The 14,322-nt window shown below is 43.6% G+C and overlaps 1 protein-coding gene across 1 annotated transcript in view; it reads left to right on the top strand.

The window, feature by feature from the left end:
• The window catches only part of LOC144773082 (galectin-1-like), a 92,383-nt gene extending 78,591 nt beyond the window's left edge, over positions 1-13,792 (top strand). Inside the window, exon 4 of the mRNA XM_078657884.1 lies at positions 13,480-13,792. Within this exon, the coding sequence (XP_078514010.1) occupies positions 13,480-13,623 (144 nt within the window). The 3' untranslated portion in view covers positions 13,624-13,792. The remainder of the gene's footprint in view (positions 1-13,479) is intronic.
• Positions 13,793-14,322: the final 530 nt, after the last annotated feature.

Raw genomic sequence — 14,322 nt, 5'->3', positions numbered from 1 at the left:
TTGGTTAACCACCCGTCCTGGTCCTTTGACCGGACATTGCTGCTCGAGGAGGAAGAGGTCAATTTTTTGTCAACTGAATCTCTAACCTTCTTTGAAATTAATAGAGACTCCGCAAGTTCAACAGTCGTATGGGAAGCTTTTAAAGCTTTTTTAAGGGGGCAGATCACTAGTAGAGCCTCTTATAGGCGGAAACTATATACTCAAAAAATAAAAAATTTAGAACAGGAAATGAAACTTTTGGAATCTAAGAATGATCCGTCTTCAGTAACACCTAGCGACCATGAGAAACTGGCTGAATTAAAATCCCAACTGGAAAACATCTTACAGGAGACAATAAACAAAAGATGGGAAGTGAGTAAATCCTCCCAATTCGAATTCGGGGAAGCTGCAGGGAAGGTACTAGCGTGGAAAATAAGAGCAGAAAAAACCCTCAACTACATCAGAGAGATCAAGATACCTGGCGAGATAGAAACAAGATCTACTAACTCAGAGATAGGGAGAGCTTTCTTTGATTTTTTTGAGGAGATCTATAAAGAGAACCTCCCCAACGATCAGCAAGCAAGGGATAGTTGGCTAGAGGCCATAACCCTTCCAACTTTATCAATAAGTCAGAGCAATCACTTGGAGGTCGAGATCACTGAAGACGAGGTCAAGAAAGCAATTCGTCATTCCAAAAAAGGAAAAGCAGCTGGCCCGGATGGTTTGCCTGGAGAAATTTACAGATCTCTTGAGGATATTGTTGCCCCCGTTCTCACGATACTTTTCAATGGCATTTTAATACATGGGAACCAGCCCCCAAAAACTTGGGGAGAAGCTACAATAGTGCTTATCCCGAAACCGGGGAAATCACCATTTGACTGTGGGTCATACAGACCAATATCACTACTCAACAATGACTATAAACTCTTTACAACTATTATCTCTACAAGACTGGCTAGTGTCATTGGAAAAATTGTTCATCCCGACCAAAAAGGTTTCATCAAGGGCAGACAATTAGCGGAGTTAACGTATGAAGCTGTAGGGGCTATAGACATTGCTACGGCCTTCTCTTTACCTCTGGCTACATTGACATTGGACGCAACTAAAGCGTTTGACAGAGTCAACTGGTTATACCTCAACGACGTTTTGAAAAAATTCAACTGTGGGGAGAACTTCTGTAGGATTATCAAACAGCTATATAATGCCCCTTCTGCCAGGTTATTGGTTAATGGATCTCTAACCGAAGCATTTAACATAACTAGAGGCACAAGACAGGGCTGTCCGCTTTCCCCTCTCCTATTTAATCTTTATATCGAACCGTTCGCTCAACTTTTAAGGGACGAGGCAAACATTCCATCTTTCAGCTTTGGAGAAGTGGGAAAGGCGGGTAGCAATGTATGCAGATGATATTCTGATTTTTACATCTGACCCAGTAAGAGCATACCCAGTAGTCATACAACGGGCAGAGGAATTTGGTCGAATATCGGGGTATGACATTAATTCCAGTAAAAGTGAGATAATGACTTGGAATCTACCTAATATCCAGCTGGGGGCAAAAATATCCTCATCGATGCGTTACTTAGGAATCAGAATAACCCAAGAAGTGGCCAGTATTGGGCAAACTAACTTGGAAAGGGTACATACTAAGTGTAAAAAGCTTTTAAAATCTTGGTCACATCTACCACTTTCAACTATAGGTAGGGTGAATCTGGTTAAAATGTGTATCCTTCCAAAATTCACCTTTATTTTCAATACTATCCCTATTGCCTTTGATCCAAAAATGATTGAACAATCTCAAAGAGAAATTAACTCTTTTATTTGGAAATACAAAACCACAAGAATTGCGTGGAAAAAGTTGAGAAGAAGAAGAGAGAAAGGGGGCCTTGCACTGCCAGACCTATTGTATTACTCATGGGTCTTCCAGTTATCACACTCAAGAATGCTCCTAAAGATGCCATCTAATCTCCCAACTGATTCTATGTATAAGGCTATGTTAATGGGGGCTAATCTAACATCGGATAGTTTTATGTTTAAATTTGGATGCCAGAAATTCTTTAAAAACATTAAACTAAAAATCGCACAATCATGGGCTAAAAACTGGTACAACATCAGAAAGAAACTGGGTCTGTCATACTACTCTAACTACTCCCCAATTTGGGATTCACCAGGGTTGCCACTATGTCTGCGGGATAGTCTTTCCATTACAATAGAACAAGCAGGCATTACAAGATGGGGTTAACTACTTAAAGATGGTAACCTTATAGCATGGGATGAGTTGTATGAATTGGTTGGTGCAGGGCTGTCAAGATTTAAATATATGCAACTAAACAGCTGGGTGAGATCTCAGATTCATACTGATGCCAACCTAGGGAAAATAAGCATAACAGAACAAAAATTGGTAGAACGAGCTATGGGGGAAAAGGAGGTTACTATCTGGTACTGGCAGCTGTTGGAGGAAATTGATGGGGAATTCCAACTCCCAGATGAATTATGGGGAACGGTAATTGGATCCTCATGTGAGGAGAGATGGCAAAACTCTTTTACTCTACTATACAAAACCGTAAAACCTTCATGGCTAAGACAAAATCATCTATTCTCCGCACACCGTGCATATATAACCCCGCTAAAGCTATCTAAATTTCTACCAAATAAAAAATGCAATAAATGCAATCTGGCAGGCGCCTGTGACATACATATGTTTTTTGAATGCCCTGACATCCAAAAATTCTGGATAGAGGTGAAGGAAACGTTAAACTCTATTCTAAACACATCTCTAGAAATAACCCGGTCTCTCATCATCTTTGGCTTGGAAGATAACATCAAAGGCAAGGCGAAATCCCTTCTCTTCTACGCAATTTTACTGGCGAGAAGACAAATTTGTATAAACTGGGTAGAGAAAACACCCCCATTACACTCTCGGTGGCTTTCCTCCTTATATGATACATCAAAAATGGACCTTAAAAGATCAGCAAGTAAGAGGAACTTGGCTTTTTGGGATCTTTTAATTAACTGGAGATAACCCGGAGGTTTTTTTTTTTCCCCGGGTCCAATGATTATGCCTTATTTACTCCAGGACCAGGGTTAGTCAAGTTTCGATAAAGGTCCTACAGGTTGAAATATACCTTGATGGAGCAAAAAACAACAGTAGTTCTTCTTATGGGACATCTCTACTATCAATTTGTCAAATCACGTCTATAAGTCGTGCCAGGTGGTTGGTATGGTCCCTATTGAAGAAAAGGCAAATGAGGACAAAAAAAAAAAATACCACTCAGTGCCACATAATTACAATGCACTCAATGAAACATACACTCCAAATGCCACTCAGTGCCACGTAATTACACTGCACTCAATGCAACATACACTCCAAATACCACTCAGTGCTACATAATTACATGCCACATAATTACACTGAACTCAATGCAACATACACTCCAAATACCACTCAGTGCCACATAATTACACGCCACATAATTACACTGCACTCCATGCAACATGTACTCCAAATACCACTCAGTGCCACATAGTTACACGCCGCATAATTACACTGCACTCAATGCAACATATACTCCAAATACCACTCAGTGCCACATAATTACAAGCCACATAATTACACTGCGCTCAACGCAACATACACTCCAAATACCACTCAGTGCCACGCAGTTACACGCCACATAATTACACTGCACTCAAAGCAACATACACTCCAAATACCACTGAGTGCCTCACAAATACACGCCACATAATTACACAGCACTCAATGCAACATACACTCCAAATACCACTCAGTGCCATATAATTACACACCACACAATTACACTCTACTGAATGCAACACACACTCCACACAATACCACTCAGTGCCACATAATTATTTGCTACATAATTACACTGTGCTCAACGCAACATACACTCCAAATACCACTCAGTGCCACTTAATTACTCTCCACATAATTACACTGCACATAATGCAACATACACTCCAAATACCACTCAGTGCCACATAATTATATGCTACATATTTACACTGCGCTCAATGCAACATGCACTCCAAATACCACTCGGTGCCACATAATTACACGCCCCATATTTACACTGCGCTCAACGCAACATACACTCCAAATACCACTCAGTGCCACATAATTACACGCCCCATAATTACACTATATATCTATCTATCGCCCTCACTCTATCTATCTACCCATCTATCTATCTATCTATCTATTGCCCTCACAATCTATCTATCTATCTCCCTCACTCTATCTATCTATCTATTACCCTCACTCTATCTATCTATCGCCCTCACTCTATCGCCCCTCACTCTATCAATCTATCTATCGCCCTCACTCTATCGTCCTCACTCTATCGCCCCTCACTCTATCTATCGCCCCTCACTCTATCAATCTATCGCCCTCACTCTACTTATCGTCCTCACTCTATCTATCGCCCTCACTCTATCTATCGCCCTTACTCTATCACCCTCACTCTATTTATCGCCCTCACTCTATTTATCGCCATCATTCTATCTATCACCCTCCCTCTATCGCCCTCACTCTATCTATCGCCCTCACTCTAGCTATCTATCGCCCTCTATCTATCTATCTATCGCCCTCACTCTAGCTATCGCCCTCACTCTATCTACCTGTCTAGCTATCGCCCTCACTCTATCGCCCTCACTCTATCTATCGCCCTCACTCAATCTATCTATCGCCCTCCCTCTATCTATCGCCCTCCCTCTATCTATCGATCGCATCACCACAGCATCACTCAGCACCACCACAGAATCATTCAGGGGCACCACAACATCACTATGCGCTACTACAGCATCACTGAACGCCACAGCATCACTCGTCGCCACCACAACATCACTCAGCGCCACCACAACATCAATCTGTGCAACCATTCAACAACAACTGGTTCAAATATGTTCTCTCAATGTTTCAAGCTTTATTACAAATGTCACAAAAAGATGTTAATATTTCACTTCTGTTCTTGGATTTTCGGCACAATAAAATACACTGAACATAATCTTCACAAAAGTTATTTACAAAAGTTTAAGCTATTGCCATTATAAATTACAATAAATTGTATTTAAGTATTAATTATTTTTAAAAATTAAAAGCAATTGTTATTTGTAATATCAATACATCTAAGTCACGTAAATACAACACATATTGCATTACAAATGCTATTGGTGTCACATTTGCGAAAGTTAAAAGTATTGGCATTGTATATGACAAAGCTATCAATTTCGTTATTTTCAAACCAACATATAAATAAGAAATGTGTCATTTACAATATCAATAGCTCAAACTTTCCTAATGTAAGACCTATTGCATTGCAAATGCTTGTTGGGGCTTGTTCTGACGGCCGTAAGTGACTGCAGGTAATCCTTGACACACCCCTATGCGCAATGTAAGTTGTGCATGGGAGCAAAATGTGTAATTAATAAAATGCAGAAATCAAGCTATAGTCTTTCCAAAAAGTTTTCTGTACACCGATATGGTGTGGAATAGAGGTTGCCTTTCTACAGGTGTTCCTTGAACTGATTTATATTTTCTTGTAAAAGGGAAACTCAAGTTTCGTTTTGTGCATGTTTTAGTGTTCAATGAAATACGGTTCTGTCCTTGGATGTGCACTTACTGGGCCCAGTGGCACGGTTAGATATTTTTTAACCTGTTATTCCTGTTAACTAACTCGCAAGGCTATGGTGCTGCTTTTCCATCATTTTTTTGCAGACGCTGTTTTTTTAAAACATTTTATTAAAGAAGACTTGCAATATTGACATGTGCAGCATGACTCGTTCATATGATAACAGTTTCCATCACATTTAACCTTAGCATAGGTACATCTTACATCAGACAAACATTGTAAAATTACAGTGAATAAATAGTATTTTTGTTATTCCTCATCGTCTGAGCTCTGACCCATTGTCGGAGGGGTACAAATACCTCCTCTGAAGGTGTTCCGTTTACCCCACCTTGTCTCCCATTTTTTAGGGCACCCTCTGTGGAAATATGTGGCTTTTTCCGCCGCCATAGTCACATCCATATCTTTACCCCAGTCTTCGAGGATTGGGGCGACTGCAGCCCCCCAATGTTTGGCCACATTTCGTTTTGCTATTATCATCATCCCTAGTGTAGCCCAAGCTCGTGCTGTGTGATTCAGGTCTGTTGGCTCCCAGATGTGCAGGAGGCATCGTTTAGGCTCGGGCGGAACGGAAATGACGCTAACCTCAGTAATGGTGTTCATCACTTCAGTCCAATACAGTTTAATTGCAGGGCATTCCCAACGTGTGTGATAGAAAGTGCCCACTCTCCCACATTGGCGTAGGCAGGACTGATCAGTGGTTGTTCCTATCTTGCATACTGTAAGTCTTGTGAAATAAGTCCTGTGGAGTACTTTAAGTTGTATTCGGCGTAACCTAGAGGACACCGCCACCACTCTAGGGGATTCTATCACCTCCTGCCAGTCTGTGTCGTCTAATTCGCCTATTTCAGCCTGCCATTTGACCCGCAGCTTTTGCATAGGGTCTAGCTGATTATTGACAATCTTCTGGTATGTGAGGGAGATCGCTTTTTTGTCCATGTAATCTGTTAGGAGTCGGTCTTCTAATGGGGAGGCAGCAGGAAGGATCTTGTTCAGTAGGATGGCCGCTTCCAGCGCGTGTTTGATCTGAATGTAGCGAAACAACTCAGTGGGTGCCATTTCGTATTGCTTCTGCAAGTGGACAAAAGTGACAACTCCCCCTCCCCCTTCCAGCGATCGCCCAGTTGGGAAATTCCTATTGCATCCCATTTTTTTAACCATTTACTTTTTCCTAGTGTACCTAGTTTGTCAGTGTCCCATAGCGAAGTTTGTTGAGTCAGTTTGTCTGCCCAACCCAGATACCGTGTGACTGCGTGCCATACATAGACTGTGTGTGCAGTGGGACCCGGTAGGTCAAATTTTTGCGCTTTATTATATAGCACCCGATTAATCCCTTTCACACCTAGGGTATGTCTATCTAGGCGGTATGCGGAGTTAGTTTGGGGCGAGTGAACCCATTGATTGATCACTGCTAATTGGGCGGCCCAATAGTAGATCTGAACATTGGAAGCGCTATACCACCGTCGTACCAACTTCCGCAGCGATCCGAGCGGGCTTCCCATGCCATAGGAGATTGACCTCTGATTCTATTGCTTTGAAATAGGCTGCAGGAACAGCAAAGGGAGTATTATGTAATGTATGTAGAAACCTGGGGAGTGCCATCATTTTAAATAGGGCCCCCTTACCCAGTATGGTGAGCGGCAGTGACCTCCTATGTTTGGCGTCTCGTAGCAATCTTTACAGTAGTTCTTGGAGGTTTCTTGCCATAAAGTCGTCTGGGTCAGACGTGATATGAACCCCTAAATATTTAAAGCTATCTGTTACTACTTTAACTGTACAGTCCTTCGGTAATACTGTCAGTGGTCCGTAAGATGTATAGTTTTGACTTTTCCCAGTTGACGATGTACCCGGAAACTGTAACGTATAATTCGCAGACTTGAAATAATCTATGAAGGGAGCGTTTGGGGGATGCTATGTATACCAAGACGTCTTCTGCATAGAGGGATATGAGGTCTTTCCATCCTTCCGCCCATCGAAGTCCGCAGATAATTGGGTCTTCTCTTATCCAGGCTGAGAGTGGAGAGGAGTGGCGACAGAGGACAACCCTGTCGCGTTCCACGTCTCAGGGAAAATTCACGTGCGATATGGCCATTAACTACTACATGCACGAGTGGGTTAGTGTATAATAGTTGAACCCACAAGCAAAATTTCAGCCCGTACCCAATTGTTTGAGGACCGCGAAGAGGAACAGCCATTTGACGGAATCAAAGGCCATCCTTGCATCAAGAGACAATATGGCGGCCTCCTCCTCTGTGGTGTGTTTGCAGCTCAGTACGCTATGTAGGGGTCTAATATTTAGTGCGGTATTTCTTCCCGGCATGAATCCCGATTGGTCCGGGTGAACAAGTTTGGTAAGGTGGGGGGTAAGTCGAAGAGCTAACATTTTGGCCAGTATCTTTGCCTCTGCGTTGAGCAAAGTGATGGGACGATAGGAAGTACTTTTGGTGGGGGGTTTAACTGGTTTATGGATCTGCTTTTCCATCATTGATATGGAGCAGGTAAACATTAACAGCTTTCACCATTTTTCTTTGTTTTTATGTGAAACCGCATGTAGGTGGTTGCTCAACTTGATAGAACGTTAGCAGAGTAGTAGCAGTGGTCTGGAGGGGTCCTGGTTCACCTCTAGGTTAGCTGTCTGGCCATTCCTTTTCTACCCCCACCACCTAGGTGAAAAATGCACAAAAAGGAAGCCGCTGAGCATGCGCAGTGCTCATCAGTAACCCTGTGCCCCAGAGCTAAAAACGTCTAACCAAGACTTGACCTTATTTGTCTAATAGCCTTCCCCAAGTCCAAATTTCTTTATTCGATTTTACAGATAAAACCATAAAAGACATAAAATACCAATAACATTATCATACAGATTATCATAGTCAAACTCATTCATATTTTAAAACCCCCATCAGAAAACGTACAAAGAAAAAGCAAACAGAAGGATAGTTTAAGAGTAAAATTCATGGACCTTAAAATCGGAAACAGAAACTTGTGCCGCAGATTATTGTATTTTGGGCATAGCATAGTGGACTCGACCTTATTTGTCGAATAACATTCTCGGCAGCATCACTGGGTGTATTAAATGTGTAGCTTTTACAATCTGGTGAGGAGATGGGGCCGAAGGGTTAGAGCTCCCAACCTTGGAACAGGGAAAGCGGGTTCGATCTGGGCATTGGCTCAACATCTGTTTTAAAAAAAAAATATTTATCAATACATCGCCTCTTTAAAAAAAAACGAAAACTCACCTTGTGTAATTAACTGGTGCACGTTAACTGCTCTAATGCCTCTGGCCCAAGTTTGCATGATATACACTTCAGAAACTCATTTTTGTTTTCACACTCCGCCACGTTTAAAGCCCAAAAGAATAAGATGCTTCACGGCCCCTGGTCCTATTTAACTACTATGAATTGGAAGGTACTGGAGGTGGCTGGCTGTCCACACTCCACACTGTGGACTTTGTGTAAGTGCAGGTTAATATGGAACTCTATTTCATGAACACTCGGTCTCTCTAATCCTGTAGTCTGAGTTAGACAGACAGATCGAAGTAGACAGGTGTATGTACGAGTTACTCGTGTGGTCCCCGCCACTCCTTAAGCGGCACACACAGGGCAGCACCTTGAGCAATGTAAAAAGACTACTTAACCCTTTCTTTTAATATGAAGAGGTTTTTAACTACCCACAAATATTTCAAAACTGGAGTTGGAATAGTAAATAAGCCTCCTGGATAATTTTAGGAAAAGTAGCAATTTCTACAAATATTCAAGAGCTGTTAGAAAAGTAAATTTGACCTCCAAGGTCTGCCATGCCCACCACTGCCCTGCGGTCTCCACTCAAATGTGGCTTTTACATTTTTTGAAGTAGTCTTTTATTGGTGTTTCAGAATCCATCCATATGAGCAAAGCAGTATTTATTGCCTACGAGTCCGTCATGAAGGGCAGAGTTAAAAATGGCAGGGTTCAGTGCCACCTCGAAAGTGAATCGGATATATAGGAAGTATTTTGGTTGGTAGGGAGGTAGCATGGAGGTGGCAGGATGGTGGTGTACGCTGATGAAGATCAGCGGGTGGGGGCAGTCTGGTTGGTACCAGTGAAATTAAGGCCTCTCGATCGAAGGGGGTGTACAGATCCTCTCACTGTGGTAGGTTAGGGGAGTGGGTGTGGGTGGTAAGTGCAAAAGGAGATTGTGACAGACCAGAGAGAATCAAACGGCTAGTACTAGCAACTGACTGCATGCCAGTTTTCCAGGGATTGAAGGCCTCACCTTGATCTCTCCGGGATAATCCCTGGTATATCAGGGTTATGTCAGGTGTCCGTCTAAGCTAGGGCACTTATAGATGGATAGATCCTGAAGCCACTCACTGTGTGTTTGGGGGAGGGGGGTATCTATCTCAAAGGTGTTGCCCTCTGGGTTCTAGGTCATTGGACCGCTGTGAGCAGCCAGAAAGGACTCAATACTTCCATCTGATCATAAACTTCTTGGCAGGCTATCCTAGATCACTCAGCACACCATTGATCTAGTGGAAGAACAGTAGGACAGAACCAGTGATGCAAAATGTGCAAATTAACTGTGGTCCAGGAGGTGGCAACTAGCCTTGCCTGGATAAACCAGTCTCATCAGTCGTACCCGATGAATCACGCAATATGCTGATTGGGGGGGGGGGGTAATAGAAACAGTGATTAAAAAAATGGGAGTGGGGAAGTTATTGAAACTTTTGTTTCTTATACCCTCAGTCAAAATGGTGGTACATTAGAGCAGTCCCATAGAATAGATTACAGCTCTCATTACTGCTTCTCTAGTGGTCCACCAAATGGGTGCGGGTAGATTAATGTTGGTAGGGACAAATACCAGTCACTTAAGACCTTTAAAGTCCAGTAACTGAAGTTTCATTCTCTGGCCACCATGTCATGTTACCCCTGAATCCTGTCCATCCATTCTGGTGGGTGTTCTTTATTTAGGACGGTTTGCGCACATTCTGCTGTACTGGGAAACTGCTCTGAGATGGGTACACTACACGAATGCTTGATAGTGGCCTCTTGTTAGACATTTGAAAATGGGAGAATCTGGTCGTGAGGCCTGGCCTGCTGTTTGTCTGCTTTTCAAGCTGTGGTAGCAGTCTGTTGCCAATAACTGACTAACCAAGCCCTAATTCAGTTTGCAGGTTTAAGGTCTTGGATAGTTAGTCTGGGTGTCAGACCAGTGCTTAATTTGTAAGAACATAATTGCAAAGGGCCTCCTCAGGAGGGCCCTGCAGCTTGCACCACCCATTATCCCTGCAAGTGCACCAATGACAATACCTACACACCGACTAGTCATCACACTGCTACAAATACAATGTATACTATTCCAGGCTCCCAACGCTGTAAGGATGGCATGGGTGATGGGCACTATTCACTTTAAAAGTATGTTGAATTATTAAGCACAGTTGTGCTCATCTTAAAATTGTACAAACTATGTGATGGACCGTCAAATTCTAGTGTTTAGAATCTAGTGCAGAGCACTGCATACTACCAGCTCAAATTAAGCACTGGTTCAGGTTCCATTCCTCATCCATCAATACAATAGGAGCTACAGGGGGAAAAAAACAGCAGGACAGCCAGCCCCCCGATCAAACACATTCAAAACCACTAGATGGCTGCCCCTGATTGGATACAACAAACCAATTCTTTACTATTTCCAGCATGCGGAGGGTTCCTCTCTATAACCTCGTCCACAATTCCCTCTATGACCAAACGGTCACTTTGCTGTTGTGTATCCCAATTCTAAAATACAGAACTACCATCAACAGCCCACCCATAAACTGAAAAAAGTGTGGGGAGGAAAGAAAGCACCTCACGGTAACAACACCAAGGGGGCCGCTGACTGGTACTCGCCAGCAAGCCCACTTATCATCAGGATTATTCCTATATGTTCTCACGGGGTCCTTAAACACGCACATTGTCATAGCGCACATAGGAAGTACACTCACATGTAGTTTCTTTCTATTGTTTGTTTTCATTGGTTTGAGGTTTCTTTTTTTCAAGTGCACACACATTTCTTTTTGGGAAAGAAGGCAACCGATGATGAGAAGTGGGCTTGCTGGCGAGTACCAATCAGCGGCCCCCTTGGTGTTGTTACTGTGAGGTGCTTTCTTTCCTCCCCACACTTTTTTCAGTTTATGGTTGGGCTGTTGATGGTAGTTCTGTATTTTAGAATTGGGATACACAACAGCAAAGTGACCGTTTGGTCATAGAGGGAATTGTGGATGAGGTTATAGAGAGGAACCCTCCGCATGCTGGAAATAGTAAAGCATTGGTTTGTTGTATCCAATCAGGGGCAGCCATCCATTCCTCATCCACTCTACGTAACAGACCACCTCATTCCCTCCCATCTGTACATCAACACTGTGTGAGCTCGATGCCTGCTATGTAGTCCTGGATGTGTTTGGAGTCTATGGAGCAAGTTCCATGCTTTGAATATGGCCACCCACATTCCAGAAAACAACATAGGTGATGTTTGTTGCATGGGTAGAGGCGAGACTCCATTTGGGCAGGGGAGAACAGGTATCTCTAGATGCACCCGTGCAGGGGTATATGATTTGGTGTAAATGATTTGTGAAATACATTTAATGTGGATGAGTCTTATTGCCCCCAGTTGTGCGCGCGCTGACATGGTTTCACGCTTAAGATTTGAGTCTGTCCAGCGTCGCATCAACCCCCACTGTGCATTTGTAATGGTTGTACACCAAAAATGGAACTATAGCTAAATGAAATTGTCATTTTGACAGCTTGTATGCCACGGTGTGTAGATATGCTAAGACGGAATCAATTTGCAAAATTATTTTTAGATTCAGGTTAGGCCAGTATTTGAGTCTTATCCGTAAGCATGTGAGGCCCTTTGGTACCCATTGGGTTTCGGGGGGGGAACATCGACTTAATAAGAGGGCTTGCCCTGCCCAATTGGTGTACATATGGCAGGTGACAAATGGCTTCCAGACACCATAATGGTCCTTGTAGTACGATGCAAAGGTTTCAATGACTTTGACATGAGTATACTTGCTCGCTCACAAGGGGAGAAGTAACTTCATTTGAAAACTCTATTCCTTACCTATGAGGGATTTCTTAAACTTTCATCATATCTGTCTTGGATCGTTTGAGTTGTCCTCTGGAAGGAGGAGGGGGGTTGTGACCTTTAACCGAGGCAGTTTAGCAGAGTTCATGACCTCTGCAGCTCGTCCTGAGTGTTGAGCAAACACCAAGACCTGATAGTTGGGTGGGGGCAGGATCGTGTCTTGGTGCCTGGGGGCTCTCAACACTAGGTGGGTGGGACAGTAGAGTGTAGGATGGATCTTATGGCTATATAGCCTAGTCTTGGTAGGGGCATAGGGAAGGAGTGTGTAGCAGGATGTTTGGTAGTTTCAAACTTTGGAGTATGGGTGGGGTGAGTAGAACATGCAGTAGAGCGCCCACCTCGCAGTCATTACTGATAGTCTCCAGTCTTCAATCTTTCACCTGAAATCATGTTTTTAGATTTTGGTTTATATTAGTTCAGTGGAAGTAAAACAAGGCTACAGCACCCAGAATGCAGTAGGTTACTACACCAAACTGGTGGACCTCTCAATGTTCATACTGACCTGGATGGGTGGTGATTTCCCTAAGGATGAGTAGGATGCGCCCAGGGCTACCAGACTTTGGAATGTGGGTGTGGAGAAGAACGTTTGCATTGGAGGCATTTGGGAGCTACAAACCTTGGAATGTGGGTGAGGGCGCCGCTGAGATGGCACGTGGGGGTAGGGGGGCGTGATAGTGTCTTGCCAGGGGGCTTTATTGCCATGTTGCTCCTGTCAGGAATGCTTCCCTGATGCCATCTCCTCTCGCCCCCCTTGTAGATCTGCATGCACTTAGAAGAGGACGATGTGACCATCAAGATCTCTGGGGGCCATCTGATACATTTCCCCAACCGACTGGGGTTCGAGGCGGCTCCCTACTTGTATGTGGACGGCTTCCAGGTGAAATCTTTGAAGATGGAGTAGAGCAGCCACGCCCTACAGATGGACCATTCTTGCCAACCGAGTAACCTCAGTGTGCGTATCCAGTCTCTTCACCAGCAGAGGACCACAGAAACCAAGGAACCGGCTTCACCCTCTATCATCGTGACCTGTTTTCTGCCATCTTCTTTGAATAAATTATTATTTTCTCTGATTGCTAGTTCTTCATTAGCTCTCCTCTTTTACAGTGATTTAATCGCAAATTATCTACAGCACAGACAGTTACAGGAAATGCCTAATTATTTATACATTTTCTGTGCGCAGGATGTCTGCTGTCTTCTGGAAAAGGCTAGCGCATCTGCTTTGTATCTGAGCTGCAACGCATGCCTTGTAATGCTGTCATAACGGCTCCTCATTTTGCTTATAGTTGGGGGTAGTCAAAGGATGGGGACAGACAGGACCTAAAGTGGTGGCTTTTCTTCTGCCCTGGGGCTCTTCCAAATCCTGGCTGGGAAGTGTTATGGAGGCAGTGGCTGCTGCCACTCATTTGCAAGGGGGGGATGGGCGGTGCGGTAAAAAAAACTTAAATTATGTACCTTACTGCTGGACTGCCACCTCCCATCCTCCTCTTCTGTTTCTATTTGAAGCAGGAAGCACACCCAAGGCTCCCCTAAGCCAATCACAACGCTGCAATACAGGATTGTGGTTGGACTGAGCGCCGTGGTTCGGTGCACTGACAGGCAG

Source organism: Lissotriton helveticus, chromosome 1_1 (assembly GCF_964261635.1).
Source record: "Lissotriton helveticus chromosome 1_1, aLisHel1.1, whole genome shotgun sequence".
NCBI classification, from domain to species: Eukaryota; Metazoa; Chordata; class Amphibia; order Caudata; family Salamandridae; genus Lissotriton; species Lissotriton helveticus.
The sequence above is the reverse complement of the archived record's forward strand: the minus strand, read 5'-3'. Positions and strand labels throughout refer to the sequence as shown.